We start from the raw sequence: 17,952 nt of genomic DNA, 5'->3' as shown, positions 1-17,952 counted from the left end.
TTCTCATTTACTCCTGAACTTTTTTCTGTCACCATCATCATAATAAAACTATAATCATGTGCTGCATAACAATGTTTCTCAGTCAATGACGGACCACAGGTCCAACAGTGGTTGCACAAGATTATAATGGCTATACCATATAGCCTAGGTGTGTAGTAGGTTGTACCATCTAGGTTTGTGTGAAGTGCACTCTATGAAGTTTGCACAACAACGAAATCACCTAATGATGAATTTCTCAGACATATCCCTGTCTCCTGTCTCCGAGATCACCAGAGACTTCAGTGTTGCTAAATCCAGCACATGATTTCGGTCCCCTCTACTTTGGAGCTGTTTCTCCTGCCTGGAATTCTTTTCTTTCCTACCTAGTCCTAGTTAATTCCTCCTTACTTAGTAAAGTCACTTTCCCAGGAAAACATTTCCAGTTATCCCCCAGCACCCCAGGCTACATTAGGTCCCCTGTTAGAAAGTTTCAAAGTGTTATAGGCATTGGGAGAAAATCACCCTTGGAGACTGATATAAAAAAGAGAAAAAGATTTTTATTTCCAGCAGCCGGGACCTCACCAGCCAATTCAAGGTGTGGCCCCGAACCGTCTTTGTTCTCGGTTTTTAAAGCTGCAAGCGTGGCAACTCGGTCGCCCGATCACCGTGCCAAGCGGTATTAGCCAATGCAAGCAAGCCAACAGTACATGAGCTAATTTTGCTGTTAGCAGAGCTCCTCCCGGCTCCCCCCACTTTCCCGCCTAACTTTCACACAGTGGAGGGGCTATCTTAAGTGGCGTCGGTCCTGCTCTTAGAAAAGAGGGCATTACTTCATTCCCCACTGGTTTTAAGGGGATTTTTTTAAGCGAATCTTTTTTAAGCGATCTTTAAGGGTCAATATCTGGTTCCCAATTTATGTGTTCCCAATCTTTTAGTGGGATTTGATCATATTGGGAACGGAGAACCAGTAATTTGACCTCTTGCATGCAGGACCGAATCAAATTGAGCAGTTTGTTGAAAAGGCATGGTCCCAAGGTTATTAGCAAGAGGAGAATTATTAGTGGTCCCATAAGGCTAGAAATTAAAGTTGTTAGCCATGGAGAAAAGTTAAACTAGGATTCAAACCAGTTAGAGGACTATTCTTGTTCTAAGTCCTGTTGCCTGATGCATTCTCATAACCTTTTCATGGAGTCTTCAACGACTCCAGTATGATCTGTATATACACAGCACTTTTCCTTTAATGCCAAACAGAGTCCCCCTTGTTGTAGAAAGAGGAGGTCAAGTCCTCTACAGTTTTGGAGGACTGCCTCGGAAAGGGAAGACAAGAAAGTTTTGAGGAGGGTTATAGAATTTTCGAGCTCATAATAATTAGTTTTTATATATAATCCTTGCTTTTGCACACAACCAAGCATAAGTTTGGGGTTTCATCCCCATGGGCAGAGTCTGTCTTTGGTGATTTCAGTCAGATTTAGAGACCTAACAGTTTGGTTCACAGGCCTAGCCTTATTCTTTCATTCCCCCCTGAGAGATTTTATCCTCCTTATTCTTAAGGTAAAAGGGGCTGGAGGTCTCTTTCTTCTGAAACTACTTCCTGTGGACCATGGGCGTAGTCCCTGCCTGCATTTTGGAGGTATAAAATCTCTCATTGGCTGATCTAGTGATTTATAGGGACTTAGTTCCTCTCAGGAAAGGTTGGGTTGGAATCCTTGGGTTATCACCGTCTTGACGTGGAACTGTAGCCTGGAAGATACAAGCTTTACAGACAGATTAAAAACACAGGGCTAGAAACAGATAATAGGTGTGTTAGTGTTTTGAAAAATAATTTTTTCTCCAAGTTTTTCATATTTATCAAAGGTATCTATGACAAGACTTTATTTGCAAAATAAGTTTAGTTTTTGGCCAGATTATTTGCATAAAGTGCAGCAAGAGTAATGGCTTATCATATAAGCTCTCTCTCTCTCTCTCTCTCTCTTTTTTTTTTTTGAGTTGGCTTTGCTGGGACATTCATAAGGAATCTCAGATTAGACCTTTAAATGCCACTCGGGTCTTAGGAAGCCAAGCCAAGGATTTGACTTACTCTTTGATTACCTGTGTGAGTTGGGTGAATTCCTCTCTTCTGGAAGTCCCCAAAATATCAAGGTTCTGGCATGTCAGAAAGTTACATTCTTTACTTACTGGAAGACCAGGAAACTTATAATTATGTAGACAAGGTATCAGGCCAGTCTCTCCAAGGGGCTTTTTATTGGCTCCTTAAAAGGGTCAACCTTAATTCCTTAAGGCAGTCTGGTCATGTCTGAAGGTATGATATTCCAGTCAAAGCCTTGGTAAAATAACCAGTGTTTCCAATTGTGTCCTGTTACAAAAAGAACAGATTTTTATTGAACTTATGCAAATAACTGTATTGCTGTAAAACAACTTTTGAATAGTTTTTTTTTTTTAATCTTGGAGGGATCAAGTAGAGAGAAAGGTGTTTTAATTTTTGTTCATAAACATATACTTTAGCAAGCTGTTATACCTTAAAAGATTTTCTTAGATGTAGAAAACAAAACATTAAGAGAATCAGCAGTGTTTCAAAATAAAGAAATTGTAAAAAACTATAATTCCTTTTAATTAGTCTACCAGTTAACTTTTGTTGTTTTGACCTTTGTGAACAATTTCACAAACCCATCAGTTTCTTCATTAGAATTTTGGAACTTCAGTTTAAAGCTATGAACTCAAAGTTTGTCAGAAACTGTACCTATCAGAGTTTTTTTCATGAAATATTTGAAGACATAACATTTTAAAATTATAATTAAACCAAGATTATGACTGGTGGCATTTATATCAAGACACAGATATTTAAGAACCTTATAAGATTTTGGAACACATATCCATAACACCTTCAGTACTGACAATGTTTTCTCATATAGTCTAATTTATTAAATAAGCCAATTAGCTCTGATACATCTTTTATATATCCTTTGAGAAGCTCCAGGGTCCTTGGAATTCCTTAAAGTTATTTTAAACCTTCAGAATTTAGTGTTGGAAAGCTGTGTTAAATAACAAAAAAGCTTAAAACACTTAGTTGAATAAAATCACAAATTATTACAAAAAGTAAAACCAAAGTGACAAAGGGTTTTAAAGGCAGAGAGCACAAGAAGTTATCATGATAAAACATGAAATAAGCTCTCTAGGCCAGCTATCTAAAAGACAAGGAAAAACTTTTTACAATTTTTTTATTAAGAGCAATCAAGTGTTTTTTAGAAAATCTGGTTGTTCTATCACAGGAGAGCAAGTTCTTAACCCTGTATTAGAATACTTTTGACATTAATTTTTAGAAAAACTCACACATAATTTGTTTTTATATCCAGTTAATTTTTTACTGTAAAATAGAACCATTTTAACAAACTTATCTACCTAAACCATTATCAAGACTTACTCAGACATTCTGTTTTTGTCCTATACTTCCTACTTTCTAAGTAGACAGTCATTTTACTCTAGGACAAAAATACACTGTACCAGATGCTTTCTTACATAAAAATTATTTTTTTAATTTATTTTTTCTCTCTAGCCCCTCCAACCATAACCATATCCCCATATCTATAGCCTTTTAAAAATTACCTCCTTTTTACATATTTGTTTCTTTATTATCAATGTTAAATTGGCCTAATTTGCCTAAAAATTATACATAAAGGTTTTTCTGGTTTTCGCTGGGTTTTTAATTAAAAGCCTCTAGTAAAGACAAATATAATCATGTTTGATTAGTAAACCCAGGCAAAGATGTACACTGATAAAAACATTTTTATATATTCAGGCTAGTAAATGTGGGTCCATTTGTCAGCAGATTATACAAAGCCCAGTTTAAGTTTCAGCTACTTTTACCAAATAAGTATTTATGGTTTTTCCAGCCCCAAAACTTGGTTTGTTAAGTAGTTTCAAAGGTCTCTAACAAAGGTTAAAGTTATGAGGCAGCAATCTTGAGTTTCCATGAGTTATAGAAAATACCTTCTATTATCTGTTATTAATATTATAGGAAAATTTTAAGAAGGAAACCAAATTTTACTTTTTATACCAGTGCACTGTTAATATTACAACTAATTTTAATAAAAACTTATAAACAAATCTAATCTCTGAATTTTGATCACATAAGATTATCATAAAATTTTTATTAGTTTTTATAAACGCTTTATTTTTAATTTAGGCAAAAAAATTTTTTTAACAAAAACCATATTACCTTTGTTTTTAACAACCTTTACTAAAATATATCTTTATAAAAAATATTCTGTTAAAAAGTCTTTATACCTAGTAGTTTGAATTATGCATACTGACTATAATTGACTCATTAGCTCCAATTTTCCAGTAACAAACCTGTGAAGCAAGCAATTTTGAATTGTTTTATATTAATATTTGTAGATAAAAAACTATTTCTAACTTCTGAAGAGACATCTTTTTAATTTTAACAGATTCAAATATTTGGTTTTTTGTTTAATATAAAAACAAAACATTAAAATATAAACATACACTTATATAATAATTAATGTTTTAGTATTTTATTAATATAACACTTTAAGATTTCAAATTCCTGAGAAGCAATTTGAAATTATGATTTTATTTATAAGCATTTAACCCATTTATATTTGTCTAATTTTTACATCAAGCTACACCTTTATTAATTAATGTAAGTTTTGTTTACAATGTTAATGAGACAGATAAAATAGAAAACTTACTAGTTCAAAAAGGACAGTTGATTTTTAAATTGCACTTCTGAAAAATGCCAAAGCTTATCTTTTTTAGAGAAAGCAAGGTAACAAACTTACATTGCAAAGCAAAGTACGTGGGACTTTTCAAGGAAACAAATTTACATTGCAAGGCAAGTATGCAAGCCTTTTCAAAGAAATGCAGAGAGCATTTTCTTTTCTAGCCAGATCAAATGGAGCAAATCTTCCCAAATATTTTGCTGTAATTTAGCTGGGCACTTGATTTGTTGCACCTTGGCATTGTCTTTTCCCAGTGATCTTAAAGCCAAAGGCACAATTTGGATCTTGTGACCCCTAAGTAGTAGCTTGAAAAGCAGGCAGAAATAGTTGCCATATATACAGACAAAACACTCATGCATATGCACACACATACATCCCAAAGAGACGTCTCAACCAAATTAGTTGGTCTAAGTTGTAACTTGTCATACTCCACACCTATGGTACCAATCAATGGCATGGAATACAGGGCATCTGTGTTGTGCATGCCAGCAGGATTGGAGGGCTTATTCAGATTGCTGGTACTCAACTAAATGTCGAACCAAGCAAACAAAGAGAAAAGAGGAGCAGTGGGGTCATCCAGTTCAGCTTAGTCCCAGTCAGCAGGGCCGATTTATTCCATTAACAGTAATTGATAAAAGCAGTTCTCCCCACTGTTTTCAGCATAAAGAAGAAAAGTACCAACCAGATTTAAATCAGAAAAACAAAGCCTAGCCAGGAGCCCTCCAGGGTGCACTTAAGCAGAAGTGGATACAATCCAACCGAACAGAAGTGGGCTCAGAAAATCAGAATTTAGGCCAGGGACTCCAGGAGAGATCTAGCAGCAGCAGAGACATGGGAGCAAAATAGTCCCAGTGGCCACTTGCAGCTGGGGTCCTCTCTGGTGCCCAAAGCTTTCCAATTTTTTGCCAGTAATTAAATTAGGCTCTCAGATTCCAGTGTCATAGAAAGATATAACTAGCACAATAAAGGTCAGAGACACAGGATGGCAGATACTTATCATACCTCAGTGTTACATTACATATGACTACAGTTAAAGACATACAAAGCTACAAAATGTATATGCACACCCAGCAACACACAAAAGACAAAGACAAGTGGCCACAACAAATTTCCAAACAATTCCAAAGCAAAGGACCCAATGATGTCTCGTGGGAGTCCCGGACTTGGGAAGTAGTGCTGTATCCAGCCTTCCACAGTCAGAGCTCTGATACCCAAATGCAAAACAAGACTCACAACAACATAAACTCACGAGGTTAATATAAAGACAAACACAAAGACAATACACAAGTTTGGCCACCACGGGAGGCCACCAAGTGGACTGCAGCAACGTCTTGCTGGGTCTGGGGAAGAGGCGGTGCGACTGCGTCCAGTCTGGCCTGGTCCCCCACCAAAAAGAGTCAACTCACCCAAATCTAGAGGTGCCAGAAAATCCTAAGCTGGCCAGCAGAAGATCGTGTGCCTCCGGGACTGAGGAACGTCTTCTCAGGAGCTCCTCCCTAGAGACTTCGCAGTGTGGAGAAAAGTCCCAGCACTGTAGGTCGGTCCCCAAGGGTGATAGTGATCTCAGACGAGCCCCCAAATGTTATAGGCATCAGGAGAAAATCACCTTTGGAGACTGATATAAAAAAGAGAAAAAGATTTTTATTTCCAGCGGCCGGGACTGCACCAGCCAATTCAAGGTGTGACCCCGAACCGTCTTTGTTCTCAGTTTTTAAAGCTGCAAGAACGGCAACTGCCCGATCACCGTGCCAAGAGGTATTAGCCAATGCAAGCAAGCCAACAGTACATGAGCTAATTTTGCAGTTAGTAGAGCTCCTCCCGTCCCACCCCCACTCAACTGCCCGATCACCGTGCCAAGAGGTATTAGCCAATGCAAGCAAGCCAGCAGTACATGAGCTAATTTTGCAGTTAGCAGAGCTCCTCCGGTCCCACCCCCACTTTCCCACCTAACTTTCACACAATGGAGGAGCTATCATAAGTGGCGTCAAACCTGCTCTTAGAAAAGAGGGCATTACTTCAAAAGCACCCTTTGCTTTTCCTTGTCAGCTCTTAAAACAAATGTGGTTAAATAGTTACTTTTATGATTATTTGTTCAATCTCCATCTGTAGGCCACATGGCCTGTGGGGGCTAGAATTGTATCAAAAATGTTCCTGTTGTATCTCTAGTATCTACCAGTGTCTACCACTTAGTGAGTATTGACTTTACACTATACTTATATTGAACACCCAAATATATTTCCTGCTCCCCCCGGATTTCAAAACCAGATTCATATGGTGATCATGCATCAGTTATTTTATTCCACTATGAGCCACCTTACCAGTATTCTTACTTTTATCGAAGGCTCGGTTTGCCTTCTTGCACTAAACAAATGACTTGAAAGTCCAAAAGTTGATGCTGGGATTGGAAGGTTTATTCAGATAACTGGCATCTGAGGGATGACAAAGCTAAAACTATCCCGCCTTCTGATGCCTGTTCTGGAGTTTATAAAGGGAAAGAGGTGAGAAGGTGAGGTAAGGGTTTTGTCCTGCAGGCAAAAGGAAGAGGATGGTCATGGGATCAGTAGAGGGTCTGAGTCAGATGTCAGGATCCCATGATGGACTGCGTGCTTTGGTGTCATGGAGTTTGCAGTTAGCGGACTGATCAGCCTCAAGCTCTTGATGTTAATTCGGGGTTGGAGTCCTTATCTCCTCAGGAGATACAAAACAACCTCAGTCAACCATCATTGGAACATAAATTACCTGACTCGTACCTCTAACTAACGTGGATGCACTTTTCCTTTAAGCAAAAAGGTGAGTTAATGATCAGCTAGGGTGTTTTGCCTCTCTCTTGGATTTCCTCCAATTGCAATTGATTAGGGAGGGAAGAAAAATAAGAAAACTTAGTTTCAGTCCTTAATTTTAGGTGTGCAACATCTAAAGTAAATCAACGTTAAGAGAGTGTAATGAGAGATAAACACAAATAAACTTCTGGGAAGGATCCTTTAGGGGGCATGATTTCATCTCCAGGCAGTTTCAGCCATATGGTCAGTTTCTCGTTTCCTCTGCTTAAACCCAAGGAATTGATGATTATCAGTTCCCAAGTTAATGGCTAACTGAAATTTTCTGCTTGGTCTTAGTTACCCCAAAGATGGTTATTCTCTGGCTAAGGTCCCTTTCTTTACTTCTTAACCCTGAGAAGGCTCTGTTCCATTTCTTATGATGTCCCTACAACCCTGAATTTAATTTTCATGGTGGTTATGTGATTATTTGTGTATTGCTTTTGTTAAGGTTATCAACATGGATTATGGAATGGAGGATAAGAATCCAATTGATTATCTTCACTTCTATAGTAAGAATGAACCCAACAAAGCTATCAGGATTTCTAAAGATCAGGTAAGTACTAACTGGCATATGGCAAACCTTTATAATAAATCTGCATTTGCATGTAGGTTAGGTGTTGTTCTTTGTTTGTTTGGGAAGGCTGGCCAGTAAGGAGATGCTAAACAGGTTAGGTTTTGGGTTTTTTTGTTTTGTTTTGTTTTGTTTTGTTTCTGTTGAGCTGGCCAGTACAGGGATCGACAAAGCGGGTTATGTTTTTAAGTCAGCGTGTATGGTTTTTTAAAAAATAGGGCATACCTTTAAAATTAAACTATATTTGATTTTGCGTAGACCAGGCCATCTTAACAGCCAGTTTTTTCTGATTGTTAAACATTGATGAAAGTGTGGTTTTTGGTTTACAGGTTAGGTTACAAATCTGGTTGCGTGAAGGGGTGCTATATGGTTCAAGTCATGTAGTTAAATGGGCTTATTTGTATATCTTTTCTATGTGAGTCTGTGGTTTTTGTGTACTTATTTAATGTAAACCTTTAGTCTTTGATTAATTGACATAAATTGTGGGACATTTTGCATGTGACAATTACCTTGAATTTTTTTTCTTGGGATTATAATTGGGTATAAAATAGTAAAGCAGTGTGGTGCTTTTAATTCAACAAGAATGGTCCTTAGTAGCCTGGGAAACAGCTGATATCTCCCTAATATGTGAATTCCAGGTGACAATGAAATCTTTCCTTTTTAAAAAAGGTTTCACAGCTTCTGCCAGAGAGATTTGCAGAGCAGGTGATTCGAGTATATTGTAAGAAGACAGATGAAAAGAGTTTCCTTGATGCACAACAACATTTTGTTGATTGGTCCATCACCAAAAACTTCATCAAGCCACAGGTGGGTGGACTATTATTCACATACTTTGTGTAATTTTTAATTTTTAAGTAAAAGCCAAGAGGGATCCTTTCTACCCGCTGAAAAGTTCTCATTTAAGTTATAGTCATTTGGTTATGGTTTTGAAAATAAAGTCTTTCACTTTCTTTTTAAAATGTCTGAATCTGTGTCAACCAGTAATTTCTTCCTACATGAGTTGAGAATGAATACTCTGTTTATCATTATTATCCTAATAATGAAAGATAAGAATGGTGAGCATGTGAATAGTGCTTTATAATATTCTCACCAGTTGTCTCATTCAGTCCTCCCATGACCCTAGGAGGTGAGTCATAGTGTCCGCATCTTTCAGAGTTGGTTACCAAAGCCAAGTAGTTAACTTGTTTAACGTACAGCTGATAAGTTTGAAATAACTAGTTAAAAAACAAGTCAGGCACAGAAAGAGAAATACCACATGTTCTCACTTATTGGTGGGAGCTAAAAATTAATATATAAATTCACACACACACACACACACACACACACACACACACACACACACACACACAAAACCGGGGGGTGGGGGGGGAGAAGATATAACAACCACAATTATTTGAAGTTGATACGACAAGCAAACAGAGGGGACATTGTTGGAGGGGGAGGAGAGGGAGGAGGGAGGGAGGTTTTGGTAAGGGGCAACAATAATCAACCACAATGTATATCGACAAAATAAAATAAAATAAACAAAACAAAACAAAACAAGAAATAACTAGTTAAAAAACATAGTATTCCCAAACCTGATTACTTTGGTATATTAGTAAACTATTTAAATTCTCTAGAATGAGAGTTGAGGGAAGAGAAGCCAAGCTGCAGTTGCCAGCCCTGTAGAGAAATATTGTTAGAACTGTTACCGAGACCCCAAAGGTCCATTTGCTTGCTGCTCAATAGCCAGTAATTGACAGACAAGAGTTGGTGTAAGGAAAAGTAGCCTTTAATCAGGAAGCTGGCAGCCTGCGGAAATGGTGGGCTTATGTCTCAGACCATCTCTGCCTCTCCCAGGTTTGCCAAAGGGTTTTATGGGGATCTGTGGTGGAAAGTTGATTCATGGTGACCAAGCAGGGACATGTAGACATGCTTGAGTGTTTCAGATGATCGTCAAAGAACTTTCCAGGTGGGAATTGACCAGTGTCATACTTCATTCTCCATGGGTTCAGTTCCTGTTATCCTCAAATAAGATCTAGTTAGTAAGCTAGTAAGGAATGGCCATCTGGGTTAATAATTTTCCCTCTAATTATTTGTATACAATGTGAGAGCAAGAGTCATTGTGTTCTGGCAGTTAGCTGCAGGCTATGTGATTGGGTTATAGGAGAGAACAAGTTTTTATAAAGTCAAAGGCTTAACAAAATGGAGTCACTTCTGTTAAGGCTGTTACAAAACTGTCTCTTATTGACCTACACGTAGCAGGTGCCTGGCACAGAGAAAGTGGCCAATTGGTGTTTGTTGATTGAATGAGCGACTATAGTTGGCAGGCAGATGGGAAACAGCTCTCTACTTCCTAGTCTAGTGCTCTCCCTCCACACACCACAGTTGCCTTTTTCTCCTACGTGTCAGGTGCTGGAGGGAACAAAGTGAAGGGTCAGACATGAAAGAGTAGCTCAGTAAGTCAGTACTTTATCGTGCCAGAAGGTGTGACACAGGTATGTTCTCTTAGGATTCAGAGAGGTGGGAGGCTGTGGGAAAAGCCTTGTGGAGGACAGAGGAGCTACCAGTTACAGAGGCTGGATTGTGTTTGGCCTAGTAGCTGGGAGAACGATGGATGTACTTGGCAAAGGGAACAGCGCAAAGCCCTGGGACTGGAACAAGTTGAGTGTGGGGGGACCGTGAAGAGACCCGTCTGACCAGAGCAGAAAGTTCTTACTGTTGTATGGTGAGAGGTTAAATGGAATTAGATTATGGATAAACTTGGACAATTGGCTAAGATAATTTTTTCCTTAAAAAAAAAAATTATCAGTGGGGGAGGAATCATTGAAAATATTGAAGACTGACTGTACTACTGTAATTATTTACTTGGGTGTTTATCTCCAGCTAGACTGAAACACATGGGAATAGGGAAGTATGTCTGTCTTAAGTAGCACCTAAGAAAACTGAACCCCTGAAAACTCTAGCAGCAGATAGACTGGAACCTGGAGGGGCTGGAAACAGAGAGACAAGAAGCCATCCAGCCATCTGACGATAACTACCTTGAATCTGGGTACGTTCACTCACCAAGTGAGTATTTTTGCCAGGCCCTGTGTTAAGTACCAAGGATGGAACAGTACTTAAGACATGGTTCCTTCTTCCCATAGATCTCTCTCTGGTTACGGATAACAAACATGCAAGTAAATAACAATTACAGTAGCATGCTAAGAGCTTTGGGGTGGGCTGGGTCCAGAGTCTTAGAGGAGCAGAAAGGAGGAGGATTTAGCCTGGTCTAGTTGGTCAGGCAGGGCTTATTTAAAGAAAGGCTTAGAAGCTGAGACCTGAAGGTTGAGTGAGAAGGAGTCAGCTTGGTAAAGGGCTAGCAGCAGTGAGATGGTGTTGGGGGAGGGTTGAGGCAGAGGCCTCATAGGGGTGGATCAGAAGATGAGTGAGAATATGGTACATTTCAGGAGGGAGCATGAGTGTGAGGGGTCTGCAGAGTCCTGTAGGACTAGGGCCATGGGGAGCCATTGAAGGGTTTTAAGCAGGAAGGCGATATATTTAAGTTTGCATGTATAAAATTCACTAGAGTTTAAATTGAAATGGGTAGTCTCTGGTCTGCATGCTTTAACTCTAGAGCCTAAGTTCTTTACTATGCTACAACTGCCTCTACAAGGACTGAAGACTCCTCAAAGGACCACCAATTCCTCTGACTTTGGAGGTTTGCCAGCCTGTCAAGGACAGAAAATTACCACAACTGGCAGCCAATCAAGAAACAACTCCAAAAGAGAGTAAATGAGCAGCTAGCTCTCTCTTTTGCTCTCTCTGCTTCTACCATCTTGCAATCTGACACCCCTGGGTCACTTTTGCCACCACCAGATGGACTTTGGACTTCCCAGCCTCAGAAACTGGAGATGTCCAGCGGGAGAGGCAGAAGCTCCGCGGAGACCACATGCCCTGCAGGGCCACCATTGCACGATCCGGCAGATAGGCTTCACAGCCGCCATCCAGCTCCATTCCCAGCCCAGCCTAGTGTGCACAGAGTGGGGAGACGTCCGGCAGGGGAGGCAGAGGCTCTGTAGAAACCACACACCCTTTGGGGCCGCCACTGCGTGATCCAGCAGGTAGTCTTCACCGCCGCCACCCAGCTCCGTTCCCAGCCCAGCCCAGCGAGCACAGAGCAGGGAGACGTCTGGCAGGGGAGGCAAGAACTCCATGGGGTCCCGCTGCTGCTGTGCAATCCAGCAGGCCGGCCCAACATGTACGGAGCACAGAGTCATCCAGCAAGGGAGACAGAAGCTCCGTAGAGTCCAGAACTTCTATCTGGACCCTGTGGGGGGGCCGCTGCCGCGCGATCCAGCAGCAGATAGGCTTCACTGCCACCACCCGGCTCCATCCCAAGCCCAGCCTAGTGCACACAGAGCAGGGAGACATCCTGCAGGGGAAGGGGAAGCTCTGCAGAGATCACACACTCTGTGGTGCCTCGCTGCATCCCAGCAGCCCAGGCCAGAGTGCACGGAACAGGGAGAAGTCCAGCACGGGAGGTGGAAGCTCAGCAGACACCACACACCCTGCGGTACCGCCCCGTGACCCAGCAGCCTGGCAGAGTCCAAGCTGACCAGAGAGGTGGCTCCCCGGAGAGGCCCAAGACCCGAGGCAACCACACACGCAAGGCACTAGTGGCCAACTGAGTAGTCACTGAGGTAGCCATACCAAATTGGCAACCACAGCAACATCTTAGTCAGTCAATAGTGTCAAACCTGTGGACTGTGAAACACCCTGCCACAATGAACAAACATCAAAGAAAAGATACCAGAAATACGAAAAATCAAGAAAGTACACCACCAAAAGATAATAAATCTCAAGCTCTAGATCCTATAGAACAAGAAGCCCTTGAAATGACTGACAAGGAATTTCGAGTGACAATTCTAAGGAAACTGAATGAGATACAAGAAAACTCAGCTAAACATCATGATGAAACAAGGAAAAGTATACAGGACCTGAAAGAGGAAATGTATAAGGAAATCAATGCCCTGAAAAAAATGTAGCAGAACTTGCGGAACTGAAGAAGTTATTCAGTGAAATAAAAAACACAATGGAGAGTTTAACCAGCAGGCTTGTGGAAGTTGAAGAGAGAACCTCTGAACTTGAAGATGGGCTGCTTGAAATAACAGAAGCAGACAAAAAAAAGAAAAGAAAAAAGAAAGGCATTGAAGAAAATCTGAGAGAGATATCAGACAACCTTAAGCGCTCAAATATCCGAGTCATGGGTATTCCAGAAGGGGAGGAAAAAGGAGATTGCATCGAAAACATATTCAACAAAATAGTGGCAGAAAACTTCCCAGGTATAGGAAAAATCACAGATCTTCAGATTCAGGAAGCTCAATGATCTCCAAACGTATTCAACCCAAAAAGGTCTTCTCCACGACATGTTATAGTCAAATTGGCAAAACTCAAAGACAAAGAGAGAATCTTAAAAGCTGCAAGAGAGAAGCGTCAAATCACCTATAAGGGAGCCCCAATCAGGCTAACATCAGACTTTTCATCACAAACCCTAAAAGCCAGAAGGGAATGGGATGATATATTCAAAATACTAAAAGACAGAGATTGTCAGCCAAGTATACTCTACCCTGCAAGGCTATCCTTCCGAAATGAAGGGCAAATAGTATATTTCTCAGACAAACAAAAACTGCGGGAGTTCACCACCACACGACCACCCTTAGAAGAAATTCTCAAGGGAGTACTAGGTTTGGTTCCTGAAAAATAACTACCACTGCCATAAAAACCCAAGAAAAATCTAAACCCACTAGTATAATAAAAATGGCATTCATGAAGAGAAAACAAACAAACAAAAAGGCTATCTACAACCTAAGGAAACAACAAACACAGAAAACAAACAGTAAATCAGAAAGCAAGGAATAAAAAACACCTAAGACAACCAAACAACAATCAATAAAATGCTAGGAATAAATCAACACTTTTCAATAACAACTCTTAATGTAAAAGGCTTAAATTCTCCAATCAAAAGACACAGACTGGCTGACTGGATCAAAAAGGAGGACCCAACTATATGCTGCCTTCAAGAGACCCACCTCACCCATAAAGACTCACATAGACTAAGAGTGAAAGGATGGAAAAAGATTTACCATGCAAACAGAAAAGAAAAATGAGCTGGAGTAGCTATTTTTATATCTAACAAAGTAGACTTTAAACTAAAAACCATAAAAAGAGACAATGAGGGACACTACATAATGATAAAAGGACTGATCCATCAAGAATACATAACAATCATAAATATTTACGCACCAGGGCGGGGTGGGGGGAAAAGATAAATAAATAAAGAAAGAAAGAAAGAAATATGTACGCACCCAATGTTGGAGCAGCCAGATTTATAAAACAAACTCTATTAGACCTAAAGAAGGAAATAGACACTAATACCGTAATAGCACGGGACCTGAACACCCCACTGTCAATATTGGACAGATCATCTAGGCAAAGAATCAGCAGAGAAACACAAGATCTAAACAATACTCTAGACCAATTGGACTTGGCAGATATCTACAGAACATTCCATCCAACAACCTCAGAATATTCATTCTTCTCATCAGCACATGGATCATTCTCCAGGATAGTTCACATATTAGGTCACAAATCAAGTCTCAACAAATTCAAAAAAATTGGAATTATCCCATGTATTTTCTCAGACCATAATGGATTAAAACTAGAAATCAATAACAAATGAAATTCTGGAAACTATACAAACACATGGAAATTAATCAGCATTCTACTTAATGACATATGGGTCCAAGAAGAAATCAAGCGGAAATCAAAAAATTTATGGAAACTAATGAAAATAATGATACATCATACCAAAACCTGTGGGATACTGCAAAAGCAATATTAAGGGGGAAATTTATTGCATTAAATGCTCAACTCAGAAGAATGGAAAGATGGCAAGTGAACAACCTAACACTTCACCTTAAAGATCTAGAAATACAAGAACAATCCAAACCTAAAGTTAGCAGACGGAAAGAAATCATTAAGATCAGAGCAGAACATAATGAAATTGAAACCCAAAAAACAATACAAAAGATCAATGAATCAAAAAATTGGTGTTATGAAAAGATAACTAAAATTAACAAACCATTAGCATGGCTAACAAAAAAAAGAAGAGAGAAGATTCAAATAACAAAAATTAGAAATGAAAAAGGTGATATTACAACTGATTCATCTGAAATACAAGGAATCATTCGAGACTACTATAAACAACTACACGCCAACAAGTTTGAAAATCTGGAGGAAATGGATAAATTTCTGGACACACACAAGCTCCCAAAACTGAGCCATGAAGATGTAGAAAATCTGAACAGACCAATAACAATAAAGGAGATTGAAGCTGTTATCAGAAGGCTCCCAACAAAGCAAAGCCCAGGACCAGATGGATTCACAGCATAATTTTACCAAACATTCAAAGAGGAATTGACACCGATTCTTTACAAACTATTCCAAAAGATTGAAACAGACGCAGATCTCCCAAACTCATTCTATGAAGCAAACATCATCCTGATACCAAAACCAGGTAAAGATATAACCAAAAAAGAAAACTACAGGCTGATATCCTTGATGAATATAGATACAAAAATCCTCACTAAAATACTAGCAAACAGAATACAGCAACACATACGTAAAATTATTCACCACAATCAAGTGAGATTCATCCCAGGGATGCAAGGTTGGTTCAACATATGCAGATCAATAAATGTGATACACCATATTAATAAAATCAAACACAAAGACCATATGATCATCTCTATAGATGCTGAAAAAGCATTTGATAAAATTCAACACTCATTCATGACAAAGAGCCTCTATAAGTTAGTTATAGACAGAAAGTATCTCAACATAATTAAAGCCATATATGATAAACCCATTGCCAATATCATCCTGAATGGGGAAAAGCTGAAAGCTTTTCCTTTAAGAACAGGAACTAGACAAGGATGCCCACTCTCACCACTCCTATTCAACATAGTGTTGGAAGTACTAGCCAGAGCATTCAGAGAAGAGAAGGAAATAAAGGGCATCCAGATCGGAAAAGATGAAGTCAAACTGTCCCTGTTTGCAGATGACATGATCCTATATATTGAGCAGCCTAAAGCCTCTACAAAAAAACTCTTGGAGGTGATAAATGATTTCAGCACAGTAGCAGGATACAAAATCAGCACACAAAAATCAGTAGCATTTCTATTCTCCAATAGTGAACATGCAGAAAGAGAAATCAAGAAAGCCTGTCCATTTACAATAACCACCAAAAAAATAAAATACTTAGGAATTGAGTTAACCAAGGATGTGAAAAATCTCTATAATGAGAACTACAAACCACTGCTGAGAGAAATTAGAGAGGATACAAGAAGATGGAAAGATATCCCATGCTCTTGGATTGGAAGAATCAACATAGTGAAAATGTCCATACTACCCAAAGTGATATACAAATTTAATGCAATCCCCATCAAAATTCCAAAGACATTTTTCTCAGAAATGGAAAGAACTATCCAGACATTTATATGGAATAACAAAGGACCACACATAGCCAAAGCAATGCTGAGCAAAAAAAATAAAGCTGGAAGCTGACTTTAAACTATACTACAAAGCTATAATAACCAAAACAGTATGGTACTGGCATAAAAACAGACACACTGATCAATGGAATAGAATAGAGAATCCAGAAATCAACCCACACACCTACAGCCATCTGATCTTTGACAAAAGCACCAAGCCTATACACTGGGGAAGAGACTGCCTCTTTAGCAAATGGTGCTGGGAGAACTGGATATCAATATGCAGGAGAATGAAACTAGACCCATACCTTTCACCATATACTAAAGTCAACTCAAAATGGATTAAAAAATTAAATATACACCCTGAAACAATAAAACTTCTTAAAGAAAACATAGGAGAGACACTTCAGGAAATAGGACTGGACACAGACTTCATGAATACGACCCCAAAAGCACAGGCAACCAAAGGAAAAATAAATAAATGGGATTATATCAAACTAAAAAGCTTCTGCACAGCAAAAGAAACAATTAACAGAGTTAAAAGACAACCGACAGAGTGGGAGAAAATATTTGCAAAATATACATCTGACAAAGGATTAATATCCAGAATATACAAGGAACTCAAACAACTTTGCAAGAAAAAAACAAGCAACCCAATTAAAAAGTGGGCAAAAGAGCTAAGCAGGCACTTCTCTAAGGAAGATATACAAATGGCCAACAGACATATGAAAGAATGCTCAACATCACTCAGCATCCGGGAAATGCAAATCAAAACTACACTGAGATACCATCTCACCCAAGTTAGGATGGCTAAAATCCAAGAGACTCTGAACGATAAATGCTGGCGAGGTTGCGGAGAAAAAGGAACTCTCACACATTGTTGGTGGGACTGCAAAATGGTGCAGCCTCTATGGAAAATGGTATGGAGCTATGACCCAGCTATCCCACTGCTGGGAATATACCCAGAGGAATGGAAATCATCAAGTTGAAGGTATACCTGTTCCCCAATGTTCATTGCAGCACTCTTTACAATAGCCAAGAGTTGGAACCAGTGCAAATGTCCATCATCGGATGAGTGGATACGGAAAATGTGGTATATCTACACAATGGAATACTACTCAGCTATAAAAACGAATGAAATACTGCCTTTTGCAACAACATGGATGGACTTTGAGAGAATTATATTAAGTGAAACAAGTCAGGCACAGAAAGAGAAATACCACATGTTCTCACTTATTGGTGGGAGCTAAAAATTAATATATAAATTCACACACACACACACACACACACACACACACACACAAAACCGGGGGCGGGGGGAAGAAGACATAACA

The 17,952-nt window shown here is 39.3% G+C and overlaps 1 protein-coding gene across 2 annotated transcripts in view; it reads left to right on the top strand.

The window, feature by feature from the left end:
• SAMHD1 (SAM and HD domain containing deoxynucleoside triphosphate triphosphohydrolase 1) overlaps nt 1-17,952 on the top strand; it is a 68,250-nt gene that overhangs the window by 43,891 nt on the left and 6,407 nt on the right. For both annotated transcript variants that reach the window (XM_063090593.1, XM_063090584.1), the window contains exons 14-15: nt 7,983-8,087; nt 8,775-8,912. In XM_063090593.1, the coding sequence (XP_062946663.1) occupies nt 7,983-8,087; nt 8,775-8,912 (243 nt within the window). The remainder of the gene's footprint in view (nt 1-7,982; nt 8,088-8,774; nt 8,913-17,952) is intronic.

The sequence above is a fragment of the Cynocephalus volans genome, chromosome 1 (genome assembly GCF_027409185.1).
Source record: "Cynocephalus volans isolate mCynVol1 chromosome 1, mCynVol1.pri, whole genome shotgun sequence".
Classification (NCBI taxonomy): Eukaryota; Metazoa; Chordata; class Mammalia; order Dermoptera; family Cynocephalidae; genus Cynocephalus; species Cynocephalus volans.
Note: the sequence above shows the minus strand (reverse complement) of the source record. Positions and strands in the feature narration are given on the sequence as shown.